The sequence below is a fragment of the Ptychodera flava genome, chromosome 8, assembly GCF_041260155.1.
Source record: "Ptychodera flava strain L36383 chromosome 8, AS_Pfla_20210202, whole genome shotgun sequence".
Taxonomy (NCBI): domain Eukaryota; kingdom Metazoa; phylum Hemichordata; class Enteropneusta; family Ptychoderidae; genus Ptychodera; species Ptychodera flava.
In genome coordinates this window covers 40,500,599-40,515,667 of record NC_091935.1, presented here as the reverse complement: position 1 = coordinate 40,515,667, position 15,069 = coordinate 40,500,599, and the positions used below count along the sequence as shown (strand labels likewise).

General features: G+C 36.7%; 1 protein-coding gene across 1 annotated transcript in view; it reads right to left on the bottom strand.

Moving 5' to 3' along the window:
• LOC139139344 (protein Hook homolog 3-like) overlaps window positions 1–15,069 on the bottom strand; it is a 35,012-nt gene that overhangs the window by 18,574 nt on the left and 1,369 nt on the right. The window contains 6 exon segments of the mRNA XM_070708221.1: window positions 4,312–4,456; window positions 5,511–5,605; window positions 6,310–6,524; window positions 13,229–13,361; window positions 13,735–13,858; window positions 14,760–14,845. Of these exon segments, the coding sequence (XP_070564322.1) occupies window positions 4,312–4,456; window positions 5,511–5,605; window positions 6,310–6,524; window positions 13,229–13,361; window positions 13,735–13,858; window positions 14,760–14,845 (798 nt within the window).

The window sequence follows — 15,069 nt, the reverse complement described above, 5'->3', positions numbered from 1 at the left end:
AGTGGTGAAATTGTGGAATTTTTAGCTTACATATGTTATTGCAGAATACCTAAACTTTCTTTCACAAGTTATTTCATGTGATTATGTGCATCGGAACAGAAACTGTGGTATTTTTACCAAAACTGTAACAACGTTATGTTTTTTGTGTTTGATGACCATAAGTACATATACCTTAAGTTTATATGTAGAAAAATGGGTAAAATATTGTAATATTGAATTTAATTCCAACCTCAACATCCATGGCAAGCATTTTATACACCAAAATTAAAATAAAACTGCATATTGTATTGATTTGTGAATAAATGAAAATGGAGATCGTTGTGGTCGGAATTTCTTGTAGCGTCCGTGACACACTCATATCTTAAGGACAACAGGAGTTATAAAAGATCTGATGTCACAGGCCTAAGTGTCAATTGGTGCCTACCTCAAATAAACAAATGATATAATTACTCTCCCTTGCATTCACTATTAATATTCCTAAAATATGGAAATGTAGCATCCGTGACAGTGTAATTTTAGGAAGATATGCCCCATACCATAACCTTTCAACATATAATTTAACTGGACAGTTATCATGAACTTGAAATTTTGACCTAAGTGACACACTCTAGTGCACCCTGATTGTGACGACCCGTTTGTTTACAAGCCAGGAGTAAGAATGATACTTGGTCATCCCGGCATGAGCTACAAGCTCTTGCCAGTATGACCTGCTGCAGAATAGCCAGAAGTATGGCACGTTTGCACTGGGTTTTTTTTTTTTTTGGGGGGGGGGGGGGGGGGGGGGGGGGGGGGGGGGGTGGTGGGGGGGGGGTGGGGGGGGGGGGGGGGGGGGGGGGGGGGGGGGGGGGACAAATGCAATATATTTTTTTTAATTTTTTTTTCTCTTAAATCAGTTTATTCATTTCGTTATAAATAATACGATTCAAAACAGAGACTCAAATTAACATATATTACACTAACGAAAGCCAGAGAAGTACTAGGACATAATTCTCAAGAGGCCTTCCCATTTTTGTCTGGCAATATTGCTATTAATTTCGGTTCGATTTTCATTCTACATACCAATTCTTCTTTCAAAAGAGAAAATGTGCAGAAGTCCTTAAAGGTGTACACATTCTTGCTTTGACAAATTAACCATGATTTGTAAATTGAAAACATTGCAATTACAATGACATTGTTGATACAGTTATCAACATCAAGTTTTCAACAATCAAGTCTTTGAATGACAAGTCAATTATAATATTTTACCAATATAAATTAAATCACTAACTTTCTAACGTTTGCACTGTCTTGCCATGGGGTTCTGTCATAGTTATTCTCAGAATACCAATTCTAGAAATATTATCAAATGTTGAAGTTACTGTTCCTTTAGTGTAACTTTCTTTGGTGTGAATAAGAACATAAACCTCACCTTTCACTCCACACAACTTATCTGAGTCTGGTTTGCTCACGTGTTGACACACGTGAGCATATGTCGCAGCGATGTCTGTCTGTCTGTCTGTCTGTGTGTCTGTCTGTCTGTCTGTCTGTCTGTGTGTCTGTCTGTCTGTGTGCTCAATATCTCAAAACCAGCTTGTCAGATCAGAATCAAATCTGGTACATAGATTCAGTTTGCAAATGGCAAGAACTGATTAGTTTTTGGTGGATGTGGCTTGCTTACTTTTTGCTCATTTGCATAATTAATGATTTTAGAAAAAACGGATATATATTGAGAACGACTGCACACAATTTGATGAGATTTGCTACAAATGTTGATCACATCAAGATATATCAGCTGTGAAAGTTATTAAGGGGTGACGTGAAAGATAATTACTAATTTGCATATTTAATGAAATTTCCTAATTAGGGGTATATATCTGAATTTACTCGATCAACATTGACGAAACTTGGTATCCATATTGAACATAGTAATGATTTAACACTATTGAAAGTCATTAAGCATTTTTACTTCATCAAAATCGTAATTTGCATATTTAATGACCTTTCGAAATTAAGGATATATATTTGAATTTACATAACCAAAATTGATGAAACTTGCTATGTACATTAAAGATACTATGATAGAACATTATTAAATGTCATTAAGCATTTTTACTTCAGCCAATTCCTAATTTGCATATTTTATGAACTTTCCTAATTAGGGGTATTTATCTGAATTGACGAGACCAAAGTTGACGAAACTGGCTATGTACATTAAAGATACTATGAAAGAACATTATTGAAAGTCATTAAGCATTTGAACTTTAGCCAATTCCTTATTTGCATATTTAATGAACTTTAATAATCAGGGATATTTATCTGTATTGACTAGAATTGACTAGACCAAAGTTGACGAAACTTGCTATGTACATTAAAGATACTATGATACGACGTTATTGAAAGTCATTAAGCAATTTTACTTCATGCAGCTCCTAATTTGCATATTTAATGAATTTTGAAAATAGGGATATATATTTGAATTCACATGACCAAAATTGATGAAACTTGCTATGTACATTATAGATACCATTATGTAGGCTAATATTATTGAAAGGCATTAAGTATTTTTGCTTCAGCCAATTTTTAATTTGTGTATTTCATGAGCTTTCCTAATTAGGATATATACTTGGATTTATCTGATCAAAGTTGGCATAACATGCTATGTATATTGATGATTATACCAGGATATACCGATATTGGAAGTCATTTCGCACTTAAGTTTTCATGTCAGCTAATTTATAGTTTGCATATCTAATGAGCTTTGAAAGTTTGGAATATTTAGTTTGAAGGACTTGACAAGAGGCAATTACACTTGCAATATAAGTGGTGATACAATTATAGCAGTCAAAGAAATTAATTATTTTTATTTCAGGTAATTGCGTATTTGAATACTTAATGACCTATAGAGTTAATCTGTGGTGAATATTGTTCATTATGTTGATCATAATACTTTCAATGAAGTTGCAAACATGTGGCAAAGGTTCAAATTTACACATAACTGCAATATATAATGAAACACGTGAGCATTTACAGTTCATATCTGGTTTTCATAATAGTTGATGTTGTGTGACATAAGAGTAAAGACAAATTGCATAGCCTGGGACTTCCTTTTAATAAGAATGACGTACTAAGAAAATAAAACTTGCTAATGAGGCATGCAGTCTCTAATAATTTCACAAATTCAGTTGAATTGAAGGTATGTGACGATAAGGTTGTGTCTAAATTGATAATTCTTCATCATGATGAAGAAATGATGAAGAACAACCTGAAATACAGGATCCAACTTCCTTTGTTGGCAGCTAGTCAAACTAGGTATAAAGTAAGGGACAGTGTTGCATGACAAGCTGATGTATAGCTAGGTGTTTTGCAGAGAAGTAGTCTTGGATACCCAGACTGCTTTGCAGGGCTCTCTTTCAGCCGCTTCTATAGTCTGGGAAATCCCAGGCAACAATCTCAGAGCTTAGATAGCCGACTGTGGACAAGAGCGATGCATCCTAGGAGCAACTGATTTATATGATGTAATTTATATTTTGAGACAAAGTCACTGATATATAAAATCAAGGTTATGTAGGTGTGGCTTCTGAAGTCCCTCGTTAGTAATGAATGTGAACTGAGACTTTTATGCCTTGGGTCAGTTTACAGACAAGGAGGAGACGATTGACCCAGGTTACAGAAGTCACAATTCACACTGATTACTTGTGAAAGCCACTTACTACATTAGCTTGAACATGTTGAAGCTATATTGTCCATGACTTTGTTTCAAAACGTAGATTACTTGCTCCAAGGATAGAATCACGCTTGTCACAGATTTTTGAATGGGATTTCCCAAGACTGTGTAGGGGCAGCCAGAAGACAGCCCTGCAGAGCAGTCTGGGTAACCAAGACTAGCAGAGAAGTTGTCAGAAGTAGAATCATTTTCATGCATTTGAAACTGATTCTGAATCCATCTGTTTGATGTACCAGCATATTTTCAGCACCAGATTATACATTTCCAACTGTAATTGACTTGAAGGTTGGTTGTTAGAATGTTGCAAAACTTTCATTTTGATGTTAAATCATTCCTGATGTGAATATTTCAAAAGCAAGAAATCAGGAAACTTTTCATATCTAGCATATAACATTTTGTTCGGTCAATAAAGTACAGTTGAAACTTTTCACATGAATTGCTGAAATTGATGCCAGCAGACAGTAGGATTATTGGAATCAATATCAAAAGACATCAAAATGAGCCTCATTCTTGAACTAATTTGTGACCTACTGAATGTTAGCTGTGTGGCAAATGTAATTTGTTTTTTATCAGTAATAGGTGGATATAATTCTGAAATGAACGTTTACCTTCTGAGAAAGTTCAATCAGTTCTTTTTCTTGGACTTCAGCTTTGATTCTAAAATCTTCTCTTTGTGATTCCAATCTGTAGTTTTCTTCTTGGAGCTGTTCAATCTGTGTCTGTAATTGCTGATACCTTCTGCCAGCAAGGGTGCTGCACATATGATAGAACAGCTATATTTGAATGGCTATTCTGCCAAACCTGAAGTACCCTTGCTGGGCAGGTCAGGTAAGTAGCATTACAAGTTAGTACTTTGATGGTAGGGGATGAAATAGACATGCAGTTAGTTTTACTGAAAGAGATTAAAGTAGAATATTGTTATTTCTGTTAGTTTAATTGTTACTCTTATATGATGATATGTGATAAAACCAGTTTGTTACCCTCTTCAGCAAATAATAGTTCTTTTTTGTTTTTGTTCTCCGTGTTTTTGCTGTTGTTACAGAAATAAGTTGGAGTTTTATCATCATAGCTGACTGCTGGTTCATAAAACAAGTTTGAGCAACAGTCACTGATAACATGGTTACCTATTTTGCACTATAAGTCAAAAATAGTTTTTTATAAATCATATCATCTATATTGCCATTACACAATTGTTTTGAAATGTTTCAGCATGTTTCATAAAACAATATTTTCCATTTTTTATATTCAAACCAATATCAATTTCTCTGAAAAAGATGTTCCATTAAATACTGAAGAAGTTGACAGGTGGGTCCTGTTTGAGAAGTCTTTATCATCTTGAAGATTTATTCAAACAGTTATTAAAATATTACACATCAAGTGTAAGTTGACAACATGCATGTTAGCAACCTTACATTATACAATGTCTTTACATATTAGATAAAATTCAATGTTAGAAATTATCCTAAGAGACGATACTCCTTGATGCATCATATCTTAACTATACTGGTATGAATACATAGCCCTCGATGAGTTAGCATTTTAGTATAAACCTTTTGTCTGCAAAAATTTTTTTTGACAAAACACTGTAGATTAGAAACAATCTACTGTTACAACTTCGCAAAAGAAGAAACAACCGAATTATACTGCAAAAGAATGGCTTATACCGACATATGCAATGTATTGGTCCAAACAGATAGGTAAATAAAATAGGTAATAAATAGGTAAACAAAACTGCTGGTACTTATAGCCATAGACAGAAGACAGACACCCTCTTCTGTCTATTTTACAGCCTTCAACACTACAATACCTTGGATCATCAAATCCTTCTCCATGTTCTATTTTCTGTAATAATTTCTGATTTTCTGACTGTAACACATTTTTTTCTTCTATAATACTGGCAACCTGCAAAAGGAAAAAATTTTACTTAATATACAGAACAATTTGGAATTAAATAGAATTTAGGATGAAGTTTATTGACAACTATAAGTTACACATTAATGTACTACAGGGATTTCTGCCTTTCATATAGTAACAGTACACGTGTGTACTAAGCTTATATTCCATTGTTGATTTCACTCTTTCACAGCTGGGACATCCCAGTTGTTGTCAATGAGGATGGCATGGATCTAACCATTTACATACATGCACAAGGGATAACAAGATAAACCTGTATGTAATCGATCCACATGTACTGTATATCCACCTTTTAATACATTGTGATATTGTGGACATTCCTCTCATAGTTTCCCCACTGATTCACAAAGAATTGCACTCACGCATAAAATCAACAAAATTTCAGTGTGATATGCTTTCAGTACAGAGTACTCATAATGCAAAATCCGTTAACTTGTGGCATGAACGAGGGACATTTTACACTCTGAAAGCAAAACTTGATAGACCACTACAGAATGTTTCAATTTAAAATATAAAAACTGTTATACTTATATATCAACAGTTTTTGTATTTTTTAGCTGCATTATGCCAATATGATTTTATTGTTTCTTTATGTTGGTCTTTGAAAATAATTTTTATCAACTTACAATATGTTCCTTCTAAATGATCTCTGTTTGTTTTATTACATTGTAACATGATGAGTAAAATTTTACCTGTGTTTCATATTCTTGATTTCTCGTAGTGAGATCCTCTTTTTCTCTATTTATTCGTTGTATCTCTTCTAATGCTCTTTTCAACTGTTGTTCAATTTCAGAAAAATCTTCAGCTGCCTGTGATGTTGGTTTCTCTTTGGTCATAAGTTCCTGAATTGCATTCATTACAACATGTTGTACAGACTCTTCCATTACCATGATGCCGTTGATGTAATCTAAACATTGGGTGCAATGACATGAAAATAGTTGTCATTATGGTTTACATTATTTCATACCACTGACACTGATGTCATACTCTGCCCCTCTCTCTCTCTACACTATCAGTATTGCAGACTTCACTCTCTCTACACTATCAGTATTGCAGACTTCACTCTCTCTACACTATCAGTATTGCAGACTTCACTCTCTCTACACTATCAGTATTGCAGACTTCACTCTCTCTACACTATCAGTATTGCAGACTTCACTCTCTGTACACTATCAGTATTGCAGACTTCACTCTCTCTATACTATCAGTATTGCAGACTTCACTCTCTGTACACTATCAATATTGCAGACTTCACTCTCTCTACACTATCAGTATTGCAGACTTCACTCTCTCTACACTATCAGTATTGCAGACTTCACTCTCTCTACACTATCAGTATTGCAGACTTCACTCTCTCTACACTATCATTATTGCAGACTTCACTCTCTCTACACTATCAGTATTGCTGACTTCACTCTCTCTACACTATCAGTATTGCAGACTTCACTCTCTCTACACTATCAGTATTGCAGACTTCACTCTCTCTACACTATCAGTATTGCAGACTTCACTCTCTCTACACTATCAGTATTGCAGACTTCACTCTCTCTACACTATCAGTATTGCAGACTTCACTCTCTCTACACTATCAGTATTACAGACTTCACTCTCTCTACACTATCAGTATTGCAGACTTCACTCTCTCTACACTATCAGTATTGCGACTTCACTCTCTCTACACTATCAGTATTGCTGACTTCACTCTCTCTACACTATCAGTATTGCAGACTTCACTCTCTCTACACTATCAGTATTGCAGACTTCACTCTCTCTACACTATCAGTATTGCAGACTTCACTCTCTCTATACTATCAGTATTGCAGACTTCACTCTCTCTACACTATTGCAGACTTCACTCTCTCTACACTATCAATATTGCAGACTTCACTCTCTCTACACTATCAGTATTGCAGACTTCACTCTCTCTACACTATCAGTATTGCAGACTTCACTCTCTCTATACTATCAGTATTGCAGACTTCACTCTCTCTACACTATTGCAGATTTCACTCTCTCTACACTATCAGTATTGCAGACTTCACTCTCTCTACACTATCAGTATTGCAGACTTCACTCTCTCTACACTATCAGTATTGCAGACTTCACTCTCTCTACACTATCAGTATTGCAGACTTCACTCTCTCTACACTATCAGTATTGCAGACTTCACTCTCTCTACACTATCAGTATTGCAGACTTCACTCTCTCTACACTATCAGTATTGCAAGACTTCACTCTCTCTACACTATCAGTATTGCAGACTTCACTCTCTCTACACTATCAGTATTGCAGACTTCACTGTCTCTACACTATCAATATTGCAGACTTCACTCTCTCTACACTATCAGTATTGCAGACTTCACTCTCTGTACACTATCAGTATTGCAGACTTCACTCTCTGTACACTATCAGTATTGCAGACTTCACTCTCTGTACACTATCAGTATTGCAGACTTCACTCTCTGTACACTATCAGTATTGCAGACTTCACTCTCTGTACACTATCAGTATTGCAGACTTCACTCTCTCTACACTATCAGTATTGCAGACTTCACTCTCTGTACACTATCAGTATTGCAGACTTCACTCTCTGTACACTATCAGTATTGCAGACTTCACTCTCTCTACACTATCAGTATTGCAGACTTCACTCTCTGTACACTATCAGTATTGCAGACTTCACTCTCTGTACACTATCAGTATTCAGTGTTCGCGGTGACTTTTTTCTCCTCGCGTACGGCATACGCATTAGTCTGCTAAAATTGCGTAATGGCTGGATTTGAGTGCGTAATTTCACTTCCGCACTCGATTGATGAAAAAACTGACTGCAAAATACAATGTGCTGTTGAATAAACCTACACTACATAATCGGATTGTACGTTGTAACATTATTTAACAAACAACTTGAACAATGTTGAAACGTAACAGCGAAGGGTATACATGCGACCATCAAAACACATCGGGCAACCCAAAAGTAGAGTTATGGCAGCTTATCCAGACGGTTTCTGGACGTTTGGCACCAAGTCGTGGGAACTAGTGCTGGAGCGTAATGTTACAAATCAAAGTACTAAAAAGTATAGTGTCAACTAACATTCACGTACATGCTTTAATCTTTGTGAGAACATGGGAAGAGACCGTAAGAAAAAACTTCATATCATTTTCAAATCTGTGACACAAGTTTATCGATATGATCAATAGCCGCCGACACGGCAAAAGTTTGAAAGTAGTGACGAAACAGCACGGCGAAATTCACACAAAATGAACATAAAGTACTGGTCAGAACACAAAGGTCACGCTTACGAATATGACGGATCAGTCAATTACTAAATAGTTTGAAAAAATCGAAACACAGATGCCGAAACGTCTTGGGTTGCAGTGCCGAAGTGACTTGGGGCCAGAAATTGAGAGGCCGAAACGACTTTGGCCGAAAAGACTTGGTGCCTAGACGACCAGTACCATCCAGACACTTCTGCAGTGTTCAAAATTTATCGGGATTCCGACGAGCTCTACCGATGAATCATTTTTTTCACGGACTCGTAGAGCAAAGTTGAAAGAAAACAGATTTGTCTGCTTCGACGCCATCCTGCATGTGTGCTTGATCAAACTTTAGGAACAGCGAGACGCGGTGATCGTGCACAGTTGGCATTTATATAATTTGTCGCAACATATCTGTCAATCACTCACTTTCAGAAAACTATCGCTCGCCTGAAAATTAGCAACGTAATTCATAGGCACAGCTGACATGATAATGTGCCTACCGTGATAACGTGTGGACTACGATGCCGATTTTTCAGACAACACCCAGAGAATCCGAAACTTTCCACACAAAATGAGTGATTGACAGAAATGTGTTGCAACAAATTTCGTCTGGTTGTCGCCTAAGCTCAGTCGTGGGGAGTGCTTTCGGTGTTATCCTTTGCGTATAAAAACGCATAACAATGAAAAAAAGCGTAGGGAGTCAATGTCAATGCGTAAATACGCACGATTTTTGCGTAAACGCGAACTCTGAGTATTGCAGACTTCACTCTCTCTACACTATCAGTATTGCAGACTTCACTCATTCTACACTATCAGTATTGCAGACTTCACTCTCTCTACACTATCAGTATTGCAGACTTCACTCTCTCTACACTATCAATATTGCAGACTTCACTCTCTCTACACTATCAGTATTGCAGACTTCACTCTCTGTACACTATCAGTATTGCAGACTTCACTCTCTCTACACTATAAGTATTGCAGACTTCACTCTCTGTACACTATCAGTATTGCAGACTTCACTCTCTGTACACTATCAGTATTGCTGACTTCACTCTCTCTACACTATCAGTATTGCAGACTTCACTCTCTCTACACTATCAGTATTGCAGACTTCACTCTCTCTACACTATCAGTATTGCAGACTTCACTCTCTCTACACTATCGAATCGCAGACTTCACTCTCTGTACACTATCAGTATTGCAGACCTCACACTTACTCTGACAATACTGTAATATGCTAATTTAGAAGAAGTTTAACATTGTGCCATTTTATTTTTGCAAAAGAATTATTTAAGTAATCACCGGTTGAAGTCTGGTTTATAGAGTTTAGAGTAGGAATTTCTGAACTAAGTTTCATACTTCACTGTAACAGTTACGGCAGAGATCTAACAAAGATACTGATTGGTAACCATGACAATTTGGATTCAACAAGAGACCCGCTGAATTACCGTAAAACTTAAAAGACAGACTTTTAATGATAGGTACAAGGTAGGCATTTAAGTTTTACCATATGAAATTATTTCTAGAAAGTTTTTGACATATCATTAATAAAACTATTCCCAATGTTCTGTAGTTCATCCTAACCCCTTCAAAAGACAGTCTTCTCAGATGAATACAAATGTAAAGTGAAGATTACGGAAACTACGTACTTAGCATGTTGTTGATATTGATTTTAGCATTGTAATGAGGGAAAAATGTTCAAATTTCTCTGACATTACAATGTATGTGTATTTTAATCATTAATATTACATATGTTCACTGAAGTATTCAAGCATCATAGACAATAGGTATGTCAGCATTGATGAAAGGTGGGTTTACACGTGTATTTTTTTAAACCTGAGGGAATCTGATTAGTCGCTCTGTAAATATTCCTTATTAGCGATCTAAGCGATCTCACGTTTCATGTCATACACAAGGTATAAATTTAGTTCGGGTCTGCCAACTCATCGTAAAATGGCATAGTTTTTCTAGCTCTGCCATAGACTTGGTCCAAGTCTGTGATTTGTGAATGTTTGAGTTGAGTGAACGCAATGATTTGTATTTTGCTTTCATGTGAAACGCGCGTGTGACTTGAGTGGATGCTATGAGTGGGGTGAACGCTATACAGGAGAGTTTCACTCGATGAATCCGGCAGAAACTAACTCACTACACTGCGCAGACTCAAAGGTAATGCATTCAATGGCTGGGAAAACCTCGCCTGGGCTACCAAATTCCGAATAGGTTTGTACGAAATAGGAGAGACACAAGAGAAACTATTGTAAATGATTTTATTTTTTTTTAAATTTACCGACTTGAACCAAGTCTAGCTCTGCCACCACGACGGTTGTTGTCGGACCCGGACTTGAACTGAGCTCGGAACCGTTTGATTTTGTTGTGGCATTGTTCTGCTGTCCTCTCGAGTCCCTTCTCCCTGACCTTGGCAGCGACGACTTCATACACTTGCCGTTCCCTCGATGTGCCGTCCATCATACGGATGACGTTTTCGTCTCTCCAGATTGAAATTAGTAGCCTGATCTCTTCCTGTGACCAATTGTTGCCGCGATCGCGAGAGCTTCTTACTTGAACACCGTCCATTGTGGTAATGACCGCAAGCCCAAAGACAGGAAATAGTTCGGCGTTAAGTTCGGTGTTCTGGTCACACGTGTAAAGAGGCCATTGTTTAGTACGGAGCACCGGACCTGAACCAGCCCTCCGACACCGGATTAATTTAGTTCTTTGTTAGTTCGGTGTTGTCTGTTCACACGTCCAACTGACACAGGTTTAAATTTATTCCGGTGTCAACTCCAGACTTAACTCACACGTGTAAACCCCCCTGAAGTCTATTTTCTCATTTATCAGTACCAACTGGATGCTACGATTAATCCTAGTTTAAGTTGAAATAACAGAGTAAGGTCAATAAGTAACTGATAAGATCAGTAGATTATAGCTCATTGTCTTTTCAAAAAATCTACATATCAGAATTTGATAGTGAGTGATAACTTGATGTTACACAACTATTGTTCCTTGTGCAATATAGAGACGATCCAGACTCAATTCACTGTACAGCAATCATCGGTATATCAGGTTCCTTTGCCAAATTATATTGAGAACAAATGTACATTAGCTTTGATATTATCACTGATGGTAGGTCTGTGTGTTTCAACAGAAATTTAGTAACACAAGTAAAAATTATAAAAATAGCAATATAGTAGAAAGTTTTTCTGTGTGGCTTCACTTTGAATTTTAACATATGTAGATATCATAACTGTCAATCTCTTGCCAGTTTGTGATTTCTTTGCTCTGCACAATTTCTGGTATTTCTTTGTTCTGCACTATTTCTGGTAATTTCTTTGTTCTGCACTATTTCTGGTAATTTCTTTGTTCTGCACTATTCATCATTCTGTGATTACCTTTGTCAAGTATGATTGTATTACATTTATAACCACTCAAGCAGAAGCAGACTTGATGAAACACCATGTCGTACTTCTCAACAGACAAAATTCTTAATGTACCTAGCACTCTAATTGCATCAGTATCACTCAAGAATTCCTCCCACAAACATTCAACTGACACAATTCAGCAAAAGAAGTGACTTAATGAATGTGGAGACAATATATGTATGAAGAAAGGAATCAATATTTCATCTGATCTCATCAAAACTTTGCAGGTAGTTCTGTTAACAAATTAATAGCCTTCATAACATTTCCTTTTGATATCCTTATCTCAAATATCTTAACAAAACAACAAAACAAAAAATTTATAATTTTAGCCATGCAGGTGCAACAAATCTGAGGATCATGATTCATGTCAATGTCATGTCTTAACCTTTTAGCAAACAGGTACCCATGGGTTGTTGGGTAGTCTGCTAGAAAGAAGGTCATTTCAATACATCACTGGTGATGTACAAATGAACCAATCAGCAGTAGAATATATCATGTCATATGGTAGAATCATTCTGCAGATCGTGTTTCACTACATTTGGCCTCAAAAACACAGCCAATTTCTTCAAGATGATGCAAGTAACACGTTCATTGATGTAATTTTTTCAAGAAGATGGTTAAATTTGTGATCCAACAAGGTATATGGGAGTGTAGTTTTGAGTGTGAGCCCATGGCCAGTTGTAAAGCCAGGTCGAAGTCATGAGTAAATTGAGTGATTCTGTTTTACCTCGGGAGTATTTAGGTTGCAGTGGTGGGCAGATTGAGCATGGGATCAATAGATCAAGCAGAAAATTGATCGATCTAGCAGACTACCCAACCCATGGGTGCCTGTGGTTAGCATCATGGTTTGGCCTAAACCTATTATCATCAATGTCAAGTATGGACCTGTTTACATTAAATAGGGGTGAACAGGTTAAAGTCTACCACTGACCTTCTTTATGGTCACAGTTGACAGCACATCCGAGTGTTAGTTGCAACAAACGTCCTAATTCTTCAGGGTCACCTCTCTCACCAATGGCATTCACATCTGGCATACGGAAATCATATATCTGTTGGCCTAATACCTGTGAATAATATGACAACCATATGTTGGTCAGAAGATAAGGGTCCTAATTTGGAAGTGACATCTGGTGTTTGTCTAATTTTAATCTGACATTATACATTATTTTACAATGGTTTTCCAGCTCAATAGGATCAAACCAAGTCATTGTAATACAGAAGAATCACAACACTATTTCTGAAACTGGTTGATCAGTAGCAACATCAAGATGACACTGACATTACAATTAAACAAAGTCACACTTGCACTATTTTTGACAGCTAAATCTACAGGAATGAAATTTTGTTTTCCAATTACTATGGCTAGGGTGGTTGATGTTAGTGTGCTGCATGGCCAGGGTGGTTGATGTTACCTGGGAACATACATACAGTACTTACATCATTATAGTAGTCAAGAATTCCTTTGTGTACTTTCTTCAAATTGCTGATTTTTAGCCTCCAGTTATCACCAACATCTTTCTTGATACGGCCAAACCACACTTCATCAAAGTAATTTGGTGCTCTGGGGGAATCAAGTCATTGTAATGAGTTTTGTATTATTTAATTTTTGGACTAGAAGAACAAATATGATTCATTGATGAATTACGTTTTACTGATTGTTGTGCTATTTTTCCTGTTGGTAAAGTGGCTATAACGAGTGCAAAAATTGTTAAATGTACCATATAAACCTGACACCAAGGTATCCATCACATGTAGCCAAAGAGAATACATTTGTATTGCCAACCTCTGTACAGAGATTGTAGCGTGGCATGGAAAATTGTAAGTTAGCTAGGGAGTCTCAGCAGTGGCCACACTAATCTCTGCGACATTTTACACCCACTTTTTCGATACTGCGCATTTCCAAAATATACATTTTCTACCCTTTTTATATGAAATACTTTGAACCCCCCAAAATAAATGAAAAATACACAAGTTTCAATATCAATCCTCGATTCCGTGAACACTTGCAAAACACAGACCTTGCTCAAGCTTACATGGATGTGAATCAATTATTCAAAATGTATGCTCCAATGGCTGTCAACTTTGCAGACGCAAGTGTCAAAGTTTTAGCAGATAGTGTATTATTTTTACTACTGTATGTATTATTGACCGGTGTACAGAAAGTGCGATCTCTAGCTGGACAGCTTCTATTAACATCTGAGATATCCGCCATGTTTATTGAGCCAGTTGGGCATGTGCAAGACTGAAAGAAGTCCCAGTTTGGAATATTTAAATTTGCCTGCAGACATTGGTGGGGGTGCATGGTAACTGACTCAGAGACCCTCTAGTTTGGTTAGAATTATCCACACCCGCACTGCTGCCACACCACACTTCAATCTCTGTGTGGAGATTGATGTAGTGTAAATTGTAACAGTTGTTAATAATTTGATGATGGGTCTTAGTTCATGCGTAATAATACTTACATATGACACAAAGCTTCACTAATAGCAACACCATCAGTTAAATCATCCACTAATAAATGAGCTGACTTGAGCTTGAGGGTTTGCAGCTGAAATCAAAATAAAACATGAAAAGTTGTAAATATCATCATTTATGTAGATTAAGGGCTTGAGCCATTGCTTGTGAATTTGAAGTCATTTCAGAAGATAGGTGAACCCAGTTATGAGAAGAACCAAGCATACAACTGTATGGTTGGCATAGCACTATATGGCAAAACATTATATCGCTAAAGATAATAACACCCATCCTGCTCATGACTTTTTAAATTGCTTC